General features: G+C 42.6%; 1 protein-coding gene across 3 annotated transcripts in view; it reads right to left on the bottom strand.

Annotated features, from left to right (window-relative positions):
* znf609b (zinc finger protein 609b) overlaps positions 1-14,486 on the bottom strand; it is a 63,636-nt gene that overhangs the window by 5,575 nt on the left and 43,575 nt on the right. For all 3 annotated transcript variants that reach the window (XM_082160904.1, XM_082160903.1, XM_082160905.1), the window contains exons 4-5: positions 2,975-3,062; positions 57-2,367 (exon numbers count right to left, since the gene is read on the bottom strand). In XM_082160904.1, coding sequence (XP_082017030.1) covers positions 57-2,367; positions 2,975-3,062 — 2,399 coding nt within the window. The remainder of the gene's footprint in view (positions 1-56; positions 2,368-2,974; positions 3,063-14,486) is intronic.

Raw genomic sequence — 14,486 nt, 5'->3', positions numbered from 1 at the left:
CCTCTAGCTTGTAAACAGTGCTGTCGTTCAGTTCAAGAATCACATGTTTGCCTCACCTGTCTGTACCACATGGCTTGCTCCATACCCAGCCTGGCAGACTCTACACTTGCCTTTGAGTCATCCTTTCCATGATGGCCAGCTTCACTAAGCTTCATTTTAAGCCCCTCAGCCTGCTGTGGCTGTAGCTTGACCTCCTCCCCTTTAGGGATGATGACTGACTTGACAGGTTCGGAGGAAGTGTCTCTCTGCTTGCCAGTGGCCTGTGGCTTTCCCAGGTCTGAAAGGCTGGGGGCTTTTGTTAAGCCTGGAGGAACAGGGCCCTTCTGTTTCCAGTCCTCCTTCAGTGAGGTTTCCCTGTCCTTTACACCGAAATCAGGCTTTTTCTCAGCAGACCTGTGCTGCTCGGCCATAAGTCTCTGCCTCTCCTCATACTGCTGCCTGTAGGTTGGATTATTGTTCATGAGGTGGTTGTGATAAACCTGGTCTGGGTATCCATATGGTGGGACATAGTATTGGTTGTAGTAGAGTGGCTGCATGTACATATTGGAGCGCTGCTGAATGACCGAGGCTTGCTGCTGTTGGTGTGGGTGACTTGAAGCGACCTCAGCTTTGCGCTCATCCTGCACATCCACCTTCGCCTTCTCCTCTGGTAATTCTTGTTCATCTTCCTTCTTTAGTTTCACAGGTTGCCCGTCTGGTACAGGCCCACTAGCAGTGGAGCTACTGGGGCTAGGGTGGGTGTAACTTGGAGAATAGTAGTTGTCATAGCTAGCATAATATGAAGATTCCTTAGAGGATGCCTGAGAGGGAAAGAGAGCCTTTTTCGCACTATCCCTGCCTGACTGATCTTCCGACTTGACTTTGACCCCTTCCGCTTTGCCTTCCCCATCCTCTCCGGCATCAGATATGTCAGAGTATGCAGGACTATTTGTCTTAACCGAGGAGCTATCAGCACCATTCTGGGTGACAACGTGAAGAGGAGTGAGAGGCTGTCCGCTGCTATCCACACGACTGGCTACCCCGATGGATGGACTGGGGGCATTATCAGTGAAGCTGTATATCTTATCCGCCTCAGCCTTCATGCTAGCAAGGCGGCTTTGATGAGGGTCCGACGAGCCATTGAGATGACCCTCACTTCTACTTCCTGGGTCAGAGGATTCAGAGTATGGACTTTTCCCCTCTTCAGTTTTCCCGCTTTTTGCTGGGAGCTTGGGACTGTCTGCATCCTTAGCCAAATCTTTCTTTTTCTTGTCCTTTTTCTTTTTGTCCTTGGAGCTGCTCAAGGCTGGATTAATTGGCGACGAGTCCCCAGCTACACCTAACTTAGACTGCATGCCTTTCAGCTGGGGACTCTTGGGGATACCCTGCAACATGTTGGCCAACCCAGGGGGATGGTTGGGGCTCCCGCCACTGAATGGTGTTGGCTGCAGAGCGTACATCTGCTGAGAAGGGATGGATGGAGCCATGGACCTGGAAGATTTCATGTTCTTCTGGGACAGCTTGTCAGACTTGACAGTGCTGTTAGGTTTTTTGGACTTCCTGTCCTCTATGCCATCATTGCTAGCCTCGTCAGCAGTGACGCAAGGCCCATCCTCACAACCCTCCATTGGTGTGCCACAAATGTCTGCTTCAACATCACAATTTTTTTTCTTTGTCTTAGAGCCAAACTTTCCAGGAGAGGGAGATGGACTCTGAGCATCAAAGCCTCTTCCTTTAGGTGTGACAGACCGTGCTGGGGAGAGCGAGCCTTTCTGTGTAATTGAAGCTCCGTTGCAACTTCCTGGCTCAGGGTGGAGAGAGGATTCTTCCCCATACTCACTGTCCCCATCCATATCTAACTTAATATCATCGTCATTATGTGCACGAGCCTGATGGTACTTCAAGCCATTGATGTGCTTGTATTTCTTGTTGCAATTGGGATGTGGGCAGTCAATCAGTACAGGTGAGGGGCAGGTTCGGTCTAGTGGAGGAGGAAGGGACTCAGTTTTGATGATAGGAATTGGGAGAGCAGAAGAGGTCATTCCACCATTTGAATTTGTGCGCATACGCTTATTGCCTTTAGAATCCTCAGAGCTGGAGTTGGGCTCCATGTCTGATGTAGGCTTGCTCTTGCGCTTACTGGCTGAGGAGGGACTGGCTTTAATGTCCTCTGTGTTGCTGTTGGGCGGAGTCCTGCGCTCAGAGGAGTTTTGGCTTCCACGCCTACCCTTGCTGTTGGAACTTGCTCTTGTCTTGCTGTTGTTGCTGCCCTTATTATCAGACGAGTTGCTGTTCTCATTGACTGGGGTGTTGCTATTGGGTCGCATTCTTTTACCACGGCCACGTCCATTTCTCATTTCTAGGTCACTTGTGGGAGACTCGCAGAACCTTAAAGAAAAATGAACATTATTTATTAGACCTTCACAATTAACTTAATAATAATTAGCCATCATGACAATCACTAAATTAAATGCTGTCAATGGGTAAATTAGATAATATAATAATAATATAATTAATAAAAAATAATAATTTGGCAAAAAACAAACAAACATTTAGACCTCTAAAACGTGCTAGCAGTTAAAATACGAAATAGTATGACATTTAGAATTGTACTTTAAACATTTAATACAGCATGCAATTTACCAGTTAACACATTTAAATACTACTATAAAGGTTTTCATAGCAAAATCACTCCTAAACAACAAATAAAAAATGGATATTCAAAATATAAAACTGATTTTAAAAAAAGCACCTATTTAGATTCTTGCATTAAGCCAGAGGTTGGATTGTATTCTTATCACTTGATAATCTTGGAGATGTGTGTGTGTGTGTTTTTAATAGTGTGCCTCATCCCTAAGGGTTATGGATGTGATACACCTGGCTTACTGCTAGCCTGGAGGGAGTAGGGAAAAGTGAAGTGGGAGGAAGGGAGGCGGGCTCCTGGGAGAAGAACACTTGATTTTCCTGATTTGAAAAGTTAAAACATTTCACGTACCTTGGAGGGGCCCAGTCATGACGTGTACAATCCAAAAGTGTTCCGACATATGTTTTGTTCCTCCAGGTAACGTTAACCACCAGCATACCTGTAAAAAAATAAAGACAACCCTTAATATAATGTGAGAATATCTCTGTTATCTTAGAGGCTCAATGAGACAGTAATAGTATGCAGTTATAATTCTAATGCTCCTCCACCTCATTCACAATATTTCACGTACAGTACTGGCAGAAGCCACAATTTAAATAGTTCAGATGGTATTTTGGAGACTCTCAAAGCAGCCATGGTATTTTTTACTGTGTACTTCATGATTACACCAGCTAAAAGCTGTAAGGAGCAGAGTGTGTCATTTCTGGGAGGAAAATTGTTTGATGGTGTCCTCCATCTGACTTTGCAGTACTGTGAGCCGCCTCTGCAAATGGTTTAGCAATTGTGTGAAAACAGCTGAAGTAAATGAAAATGTTTGTGGCTGGCAGTGATTCGGAGGCTTTGCTGCAGAAGCTTGGAAAGGTAAGTGCTGGATATTTCTGTGATTTTACACTACCATAAAAGCAGGCAAAATCAATATTAGATTCCAATTAAATGCCCTTAATAGCTCATGAGAGGCAGTATAATGTTGTGTAACCTTGGCTTCAGTCAGACTAATAAATTAGATTAGATTAGATTCAACTTTATTGTCATTACACAAGTACAGGTACAAGGCAACGAAATGCAGTTTAGGTCTAACCAGAAGTGCAATAGCAGCAAGTGCAGGATATACAGTGGTTCCATAAGTGCAGAACATGGATATGTACTGAATAAATATAGAGTTGAATACTATTATAAACAAAAATTTACAGATAGATTGTCCTATGAATATAATATACAGATAACTATTACTGTGAACAGAGTTTACAGCTAGATATGTACTGAATATAATAATATACAGATGGCTATTACTATAAACAGAATGTTTACAGATAGATATGTACTGAATATAATATACAGATGGCTGTTACTATAAACAGAATTTTACAGATAGATATGTACTATGAATATATATACAGATGGCTGTTACTATAAACAGAATGTGAGCATAATATACAGATGGCTATTACTATAAACAGAATTTAACAAATAGATATATGTATAAGTTAGGCTAATGAGCAGTATAACAATGGATTTAAAGTAGTGCAAATAAAGTTTGGACAGAAGCTATCCGAGTGAAAGTGCAGTGGAAAGTAATTGCATATTACAGTTAAGGTACGATATTGCAAATGTATATATAAACAGTCGGTACTGTAAATAAACAGTCGGCAGTGCAAATTGAGCATATTCCAGTCAAGGTAGTAGTGCAAGATGCATATGTAAACAGTTGTTACTGTAATAACAGTCAGCAGTGCAAATGAACATTATAGTATTGCAAATAACAAAATGGAGGCAGGTGTGAGGAGGGAGAGGAGAGTCAATCAGTATATGAGGGGAGTGGGATCAATGAGGGTTAGAGTTTAATAAAGAGACAGCTCTGGGGAAAAAACTGTTCTTTAGTCTGCTGGTCCTGGTCCGGAGGCACCTGAAACGCCTGCCGGAGGGCAGGAGAGAAAACAGTCTGTGGGCTGGGTGAGAGGAGTCCTTAAGGATGCTGCGAGCTCGATGCAGACAGCGTTTCCTCTGGATGTGCTCGATGGCAGGTAGTGGAGTCCCAGTGATGCGCTGGGCGGTTTTCACCACCCGCTGCAGTGCCTTGCGCTCTGCAACAGAACAGCTCCCATACCACACTGTAGCACAGTTGGTCAGGATGCTTTCTATTGCACAGCGATAGAAGTTCACCAGGATAGTGGAGGAAAGCTGATTCTTCCTCAGTGTCCTCAGGAAGAAAAGGCGCTGGTGAGCCTTCTTGACCAGGCTGGAGGTGTTGGTTGTCCAGGTCATGTCCGCCGAGATGTGGATCCCCAGGAACTTGAAACTGGAGACACGCTCAACAGCCATTCCATTGATGTGGATGGTGTCGTGTGTGCCTCTTGACACTTTCCTGAAGTCCACGATGAGCTCCTTCGTTTTGGTGGTGTTGAGGAGCTGGTTATTTTCGGTGCACCATGTGGCCAGGTGCTTGATCTCCTCCCTATAGGCAGTCTCATCGTTGTTGCTGATGAGACCAATCACCGTAGTGTCGTCCGCAAACTTGACGATGGAATTAGATCCGTACACAGGCTTGCAGTCGGAGGTGAAGAGGGAGTAGAGGAACGGGCTTAGCACACAGCCCTGTGGTACACCAGTGTTGAGTGTGATGGATGTGGAGCAGTTGGAGCCTGATCGAACATTCTGGGGTCTGTTGGTCAAGAAGTCCAAAATCCAGTTGCACATGGAGGTGTTGAAGCCCAGGTCTCCAAGTTTGGCTATTAACTTAGTTGGGATGACAGTGTTGAATGCTGAGCTGAAGTCAACAAACAGCATGCGTGCATAAGTGTTCTTATTGTCCAGATGTGTGAGCACAGAGTGCAGTGCCATGGAGACTGCATCCTCTGTGCTCCTATTGCTACGGTAGGCAAACTGGTGTGAGTCCAATGTGGATGGTAGAGAGTCTTTTAGGTGTGCCAGGACCAGCCGCTCAAAGCACTTCATTACGATGGGTGTGAGTGCTACAGGGCGGTAGTCATTAAGGCACTTCGGGCTGGAGTGTTTTGGCACTGGCACAATGGAAGTGCATTTAAAGCATGTTGGTACAGCTGCTTGGGCAAGAGACAGGTTGAAAATGTCTGTAAAAACCCCAGCGAGCTGCTCCGCACATGCCCTGAGTACGCGTCCAGGGATGTTGTCTGGTCCAGCAGCCTTGTGCGCGCTGATCCTGCTCAGTGCATTGCAGACATCTGTGGAGGAGAGTGTGATCGGCGGGTGGTCAGCTGAGGATTTGAGCTTGGTGGCAGTTTCTCTGTTGTCTCTTTCAAAGCGAGCATAAAAGTCATTTAGCTCGTTCAGGAAGTTGACATCAGTGGCTGCGGGGGTGGAGTGAGAGGGTTTGTAGTCACTGATGGCCTGAATGCCCTGCCACATGCGCCGAGGGTCAGCGTTGGAAAAGTGTCCCTCTATCTTAAGCTTGTAGCAGTGCTTGGCCTCTTTGATGCCCCTTTTCAGATTTGCTCTGGATGTGCTATAGGCTTGTGCATCTCCTGATCTGAAGGCAGTATTGCGTGTCTTCAATAGGAGTCGCACTTCCCTGTTCATCCATGGCTTCTGATTTGGGTATGTGGTGATCTGCTTCTGGGTTGTAACACTGTCAATGGTGGTATTAATATAATCCAGTACAGAGGAGGTGTAGCAGTCAATGTCCGTGTGAGAGCCACTGGTGGCTTGAGAAGCAAACATACTCCAGTCTGTGTGTAGAAACCTTTCCTGGAGTGAGAAATCTGCCCCCGCAGGCCACACCTTGATGGTCTTCACTGATGGCTTCACGCGATTGATCAGAGGTGCATATTTGGGGGTGAGGAACAAAGAAAGGTGATCTGACTGTCCCAAGTGGGGGAGGGGTGTCGCGACGTAAGCTTCAGCCATGTTTGTGTAAACATGGTCTAAGGTTTTGTTTCCTCTGGTGTGACAGGAAACATGCTGGTGAAATTTCGGTAGCACAGACTTTAAGTTTGAATGATTAAAATCACCCGCAACAATAAACGCAGCTTCCGGGTGAACGGTCTGTTGTTTACTGATGGCTGCGTGAAGTTCTTTCATAGCAAACTTGGCATCAGCATCCGGGGGAATATAGGCTGCAGTTATAATAGTGGAAGTGAACTCCCGCGGTAGATAAAACGGTCTACATTTAACCATGAGAAACTCAAGGTTAGCTGAACAATGTCTCCCAACAATAGCAGAGTTTGTGCACCAAGCTTTGTTAATGTAAATGCACAATCCACCACCTCTGGTCTTACCGGAGCCATCTAATGTTCTATCCGCCCGGAATGTATGGCGTCCCGCTAGCTCAATATGTATTTCAGATAGGATGTTAAGTTACCCTCTAGGATGTTAAGTTCTGCATACTATTTTATTTTGAAGAATGTTGCTTTATTCAAAGAGGAGTATATTTTTACTCAAAACCTTGTCTTGTTTTCCTCCATCCCAAACATTATAGTATGGGCATCAGAATGTGAGAGCTGAATTCATGACCGTTCCTTTGAAAAATGTCAATGGAGGTCAGTCGAAGAGCACATTAGCGGGGCCCCTTCCTCTTTCACTTGCAGTCATTAGTGGTTCTCTGGCCACCTGTCTGAACCCAGACTAAATGAGGCTAACTGGCCGGCATTTCACCTCTGATGCTCTTCAGAAGCCAGAGTGGTACAAACAGAAGTCTGGCATGTGCACTGCTGCACTCTTACACTTCATTAAAAACATCTCTGTCAAGATTTACTAGCGGGGATTTAAATCCATACATTGTGCACATGTTATATTTAACATGCAAAACACTTACTTTTCAAATAAAACAATACATAAAGACTTGAACAAAACAAAGGCTCTCACATACACTCACAAAAATAACACAAACTTCACAAAACAACAATAACAAAAATCTGGCTTAAAACAAAACGGCTTATTTTTTAACAGTTTTTATTTGTTTCCCAGATCCTGGTCAAGCTGGTTTAGAAGGAAACCAGCTAAGACCAGCAAACCATCTTAGGCTGGAATACGTTTTTTTAAAGTCATGAGACATGATGAATTTTTTTATTTTTTTTTGCGTTCATTGTTACTTAAGCCTAGTGATATTTTAAATATCATCCAATATTCATCCCAAACTGTCCACCAATATGTGTAGTCATCCAATATGTCCACCCAAACTTTTCATTTCACTAGGAAATACATGAGCACAGGAAAAAAAGAAAAAAAGATTGATATTTAAGATGCATGTGCTTCATTGACCTCATGATGAAATCCAAGAAGTGACAAATATGCAAATGAAAACAGAAAAGGTAATGACACAATCAGCTATGTTTTGTTTAAACCAACAGTCAATTCTGGCAATAAAATAGCAATGGCTTATTGAGGTGGCCCTGGAAAGAGGGTTGAATCAGGATACTGGCACATGAGCCTTGCTGTTTGGCACAGTTGTGTTTGCTGGCACTGGGCCCTTCATAGTCTGTGGGTGAGGGCTTTCTGGGCTCTACTTCAAGAGCAATAAACTTTCAGAAGATTTAGGGCTGACATTTGGAGGCATCAGCATGCATGGCTTGTGAGAGTGGATGCCACACCAACACGACCCTGGTCTGCTTCCAACGTCCTGCAGCGGGGATTTGTGTCAGAGTGATGCCTAGAAATATTGCACCAATCTGCCTCTGACTGTTTCATCATGAACTGAGAGCTGTCTGCCCTTAACCTCCTGCCATTCTGGGATTCACGCACTGGGCTGAAACATGAGCAAGTCAATATGTCCGTCCACAAATAAAAAGGTTGCAGTGCACTAGATAAGATTTCCACACTGGGCTTTGGCTGAAATAAAGCACGGCACTGTTGATTCGAGGAAGTCAAGAGAGGACACTGCGACTCAGCAACAACTTGATCTGCAATAAGTCATGGAAGATAGATGCTCTATTACAAAGCTCAGCGTGCTACCTAGGCAACATTTGTTGTTTTCCTAGTTACGTTCCTGACACAAATGCCACTCTAAATTATGTTCCCCTACAAGATACCTTGTTTTTTGCTGAAATCTAAGGTAGCACTGCATGCATCCATAGTGTAACTAAGGGAGATCCAACAAAAGTAGCGGACTGACAACCACTGTAAAGATGCAAATCAAGTCCGTTAAAAAGTATGTTTTATATAGTATAAATATGGGTAGTATGAATGAAATTCAATCGTACTTCATCAGGCATGTTGTTACTCTCACGTGACCAACGAGCGTCAGTTGCGTCACTTCACTTCTATTAATAAATCCCATCCAATGGCCTCATGGGATAGTAAAGTGTCCATTGAATGCGCACTTCAGAATCTCACAGGAAGAAGTAGGCCATCCGGGGGCTTTGTCGTCTACTGTTTTTCGAATATTCGGACATACTACTCTTTTGGCGTACTGTTATTTGCAGACTATATATTAGGGAAGTATTCGATTTTGGATATAGTGTAGGTCTTATCCCAGGGCTGGGCAAATCTGGGATGTGTCCGAAATTGCCCCCATTCCCTTAAATAGGGCACTATTTGAGGGGACAGGCATTTGTAGTGGTGTCCGAAACCATAGTTTTCAAGTGCACCCATTTAATCCCACAATGCACCGCAATAACGAGTGTACAACCGATGTACGCTCAACGGCTAGAGAATACCCATAATGCACTATGAGAGTCACGTGCCGAATGAATTCCTGCGTTTCACCAGAAGATGGCACCCGCAACGGAATCGGCCATCCATCTTCCAAACCGCTGGTCCAATGTGGCTACAGCGTAATATCAAACAGGTATAAATTCCTTTTAAATTGATTGTTAAATTGTTTAAATAATGTTTATACATAGTTTCCATGATAGAGTTTAAGATAAATGTTTTCATTAATACTGGAGCTGCCAGTTTGCTAAGTTTCAAATAGGGCTGGGCGATATGGCCAAAAAAAAATATCACGACCATTTTTTTATATCAGTCGATATCGATAATTATAACGATAAAAGTCAAATCTTTATTTCTTTCAAGTTTAAAGGCAGATTTTTGCTCCTAAGTGAAAGTTGTAGAAACCAGAGCGTTAACTGTGGTTTTAAACTACTCTTTATTGTCAGAACATATCATGACAAACACTTGCCAAACTGGTGAACATTTCACAAATCTGAGGTAGAACATTCAAACATTTGTCATTTTTCCTTAACAAAATAAATATATTTATTGGACAATTTCTTAGTTTCTGCATGTGCAAATTTTTTTTGTAATACAATTCAATATGTATATCCCACATTTCATGGTGTAGTTAATATTACTAGGCTAACGTTACAGCAAATCCATAGAAAATGATGGGAATTTGTAGACGGAAAAGCCTTCTGACTGTATCGTTGTGCACAGTGTTTGTCAGCGCTGTTTCATCTGCCTTTAAACTGGTTTAAATCACTGAGACATTTGTGTTCCTCGCTGAATTCAAGCGCTTCTCACTGGATTTCGTGACCGAAACCGATCAGAGTAAACGCATCTGCTCTAGTGAGTTCGCGCTCGCGCTGCCGTTTGGACTTTGAGCCGAGCGGATAAATGGTCCGTGTGGCGCGCGGTTTAAATGAGTTTAGTTCCGCTTTTGGCGCATAAACATTATCGAACATTTATCGACCTCTTGATATCGTTTTATATCGAGAAAAATTATATCGCGATAATTATCGTTATCGTTTTATCGCCCAGCCCTAGTTTCAAATAGTTATTGCACAAACTACGCAAAAGCGGCAGCCCTTCTGACGCACTCAGTGTCCGAATTCACTCACTTGTTTTCACTCCCTCAAGTGAACTATATTAGTGGATTAATGTAGGGAATAGTGAATGAGGGTATTGGGGGCGATTTCCGGCAACAGCCCTGACCTTCAAGATCCACTTTCCTGCAGTTTAGCGCCAATCCTGATCAAACTCACCTGTCTGTAGCTTTCTAGTAATCCCGAAGAGCTTGATTAGCTTGTTCAGGTGTGTTTGATTAGGGTTGGAGCTAAACTCAGCAGGAAAGTGGATCTTGAGTGCCAGAGTTATCACCAGAGGTATCTCATGCTGCGTTCAAGAAATGTCGGAAAGATCATATTTGAATGCACATGAAAGTCACCACAAAGCCTTCATCACCAGGTGTGTTTAATCTAAACTCTGCGGCAAGGCACATCACTCCTGCATTAAAGATTCGAAACCAACATAAACGTATCACACTGTCAGTGTTAGGACTTAGGAAGTTATCCTTATGAGAAGTGTGGGTGGACTGTCTGCAACGTCTTTAAGAGAGTGCAGCACAGCGGAAAGACATCTCAAAGTGTGTGAGAGATGTGTTCCCTGCCACGGGATCTTGCTGCTCTACTTTCCACCCACACAAAGTGTCACCACGATACAGATCTGCCCAACACCCTGATGAGAAAAATAACACATCAAAAGAAGAGATGCACACCAGTGGAACCAGCTCTCACATCCCAAAGAGAAAGAGAGAAAGTGTATAACACCAGCACAACAAAGAATGCCTCTCTAAAGTGAAAGAGCAGATGATTGGAGCCCTGTGTTTGGGACGCGTCCTGCAAAAACAGATCAGAGCTGATGTTGTGGAAGTGTGGCACTGGTGGGGAAGGGCTGTCAATGGACACACAAACGGACTTGTTTTGCTCTCCCTCTTGACCCTTCAACTGCGTTCTCTCTCCATGTCAAAGACACACACACACAAGAGTGGCCACAGAGGAGCAGGGTGAATCAGACACACTGTGCCCATGGCAAGAGGAATAGAAAACACTTAGACAGCCAATGCGCTGTGAATGTTGATGAAGCAGGCCTTTATGTGGCGGCACTGGGAGGATGGCAGAGAGTGGGCGGCGCGTATTCCACTGCCTACCCATAGCCTAGATATGCTCTCATTTAGGGATTTGAAGGAAATTTTTCCTTTTCATTCTCAACAATCAAGACTGAGGCTGGTGGAGAGCAGAACACACTGACGTTTCTGCAGTGGGCCATGATTAGAAGGGATTAAAAAAAATAAAAAAATAAAACCTACAGAATCTGGACAAATCCAGTTAGAATGAATTAAATTGCAAGCGTCAGGTGCCGTCCACTGCTCTGCCTAAAGAGCTAGTCAAAGAACGAAGCTCTGAAATCACTACGAGGCAGGTGTTTTCAAATAAGATATAGATGTACTTTACTGATCCCTGAGGAGAAATTCAGGAAGAGACTAATATGTAAATTAGGACAGGAACAAATTATTATTTTGGTATTTCTGCACTGTAAGGAGTACTCTTATAATCACTCTAGAAATCGAACAGATCGAGCAACTTTTACAAGCTTATTTATTTAAGTAAAATTACAATAATATATTTTTCATTTAAAAATGTAACGATTAATGACTAATAACGACAGATTAAGACATATGCTTTTCTACACCTATATTTTCAAAGGCATTTCAGCTCTTGTTTACATTTTAAGCATAAATGTTTGGGGGAAAACTCGCACTGTTCTGAGATACACCAGAAAGCCGACTGTCACACAGTGCAAGCACTGAACTAAGTTCTCTTATTGAGCTTTAACTGTCAAACACATACAAGGTTTATAGAAACGCAGTCGGTTATATCTTAAGTGAATGTAAACAGTTCGGATGTGTGTCAGGTATAATGGATCCGTGCATGAGGTAAATTAATATTAATCAAACAACACAAGACAGAGAAAATCACTCACTGAATACCTTCAGTAACATCAATGTCTATTAAAAAGTTTCATTTGAATATTCAAAACAGACCTTGCTGAGTAAAATAAAGCACTGTTTATTTAATTTGTACCTTATATTGAATTTATTCTATTATTTGTCATTTGCATCGTTGCTGTTATTTTTTAATAATGATAAAATAATGAAATAAAGTGAAAGAAGAGTTTGTCCCACCCCTACTTTGACCTGTCATTCGTTTATCTTTTTGTTACTTTGTAAAGCTAATTTTAAACAGGGAAATTAGTTTGGCTGTACTGCTCAGTGACATGCAAAACAGCCTTAAAAATCCAACATGAAAAAGGACTGTGATAAGATCGTGGATCATGACCCTGCCTGGAAAAAATTGTGATATGATATTTTTGCCATATCGCCCACCCCTAAAATCAAAACATTATATTCCAAACACAGTGAATTGCTCTCTAGATTGTAAATTGTTTTTGTATCCGCCATGACTTAAAACTGGACCGTTTTTATTAATCTCAGTAACTGTTGTTCTGAAGTACCATAGTAACTCGCTGCCAGTTTTCTGTCTTCTATCAGTAACAGTTGCTGGAGGCTGACAAAAATATTTAAGCATCTACTTCTGTGAAAAGTATCTTGGCTCAGGATTCAACCAAGATTCACTTTTTTTTTTATGTACTCTTAAAATGGTTTCTTCTCAGCTTTCTTTTTTTTTTTTTACAAATTGTTTTTATTAAATTAAGTTCACCAAGTTTATATGCATATAATCCAATGACCAATTAAAATTGTACACAGAAAATGAATGAATGAACCATTTATATAGCACATTAAATACTACTGTACAATCAAAGGCACTGTTTACTCCTAGTATTAAAGGTGCTCTAAGTGATGTCAGGCGTTTTTTAGGCCAAACATTTTTTTTGTCACATACAGCAAACATCTCCTCACTATCCGCTAGCTGCCTGTCCCCTGAACACACTGTAAAAAAACGCGGTCTCTCTAGACACCACAGGCTCCACAAACGGCAACAAAAACAAACTGGGCTCACCCGCACCACGAAACACAACAAACAGTGCTCCAGCCAATCACCGACAAGAAGTATTTGAGGGGTGTGGTTTGGGGGTTAGTGCGCGTGGACATGAAGGGTGTGGAGGAGAGACGAGAGAGAAGCACGAAGAGGGAATTATGGCCGACACACGAATAAAGAGACGGCGTTCCGATGAACAAATTGCAAAGAAAAGGGACAAGGATAAGGGACAAGGATAAGGAACGCGCGAAGTCCCGAATTTACATCGGAAAAACCCTCGAATGGTGGCGAGAACTCCGCCGGCAGAAGGGCTTCCAATCCGACATTCAGTTGCTCTGTTTTTGCAGAACAGGTAAATCCATTTTTCTTTCTAAATTGACGTTCATGTTCGCCAAACCAACACAAGGATGTAATTAGCTAGAACTATGCAGTCAGCGTTAGCTTTGGTGAATACAACATATATGTTACTAGCAGCTAGCGATCAATCTCTATTGTAAATGATCAAGCAAATTCACAGTAGGGCGACAATTTGTGTGAATGAATGTTTTCACCCACTGTTTGTTATGGATTTGAATGTTCATTTATAGGCTATTGACAACTTTGACTAAATTTGTTTACGCCGCCGCCGTTGTTTATGCTCACTGGGAAACGCGAAGCTAACGTTATCTTGCTATTATTGCGTCCTTGCATGGGAGCTAACGTTATAGTATAACCTCAGGTGGCGATTTTAAGATAATGTTTCTCTTTTTCTGCATTCTGTTCTGCAATATATAAAAGCATTTATCTAACTTGGTGACATTACACATTGAATGAAGTATCAGTAAAACTTAACTTTGTTTTTAGTGACTACTTTGACTTTCCTTTATGCCGGAAGGGAGGGGAGGAGGGAGGAGACGGGATGAGGAGGAGGGAGGGTCTAGCTAGCCTCCGTTTTGTTTGACAACAATTCGAATGTCAACACTCCCAGCATCACTTAGAGCACCTTTAAGATGCGTTTGGTTGATCGGATCACAAGTAGACGAGGGAGACACATTCCCGTTTACACCTGGTGTTTTAATCCGTCTCTTTTGTCCATTTTCAACCACTTCTGTCCTGATTTCTTCGAGGGTCTATGGCCGGATAAATGTATGATTTTTTTTCAGATCTTTTGATCTAATGGACAAAATAAGCTCGCACAA

Source organism: Leuciscus leuciscus, assembly GCF_965113295.1.
Source record: "Leuciscus leuciscus genome assembly, chromosome: 2".
Taxonomy (NCBI): Eukaryota; Metazoa; Chordata; class Actinopteri; order Cypriniformes; family Leuciscidae; genus Leuciscus; species Leuciscus leuciscus.
This window is presented reverse-complemented; position numbering and strand designations above follow the sequence as displayed.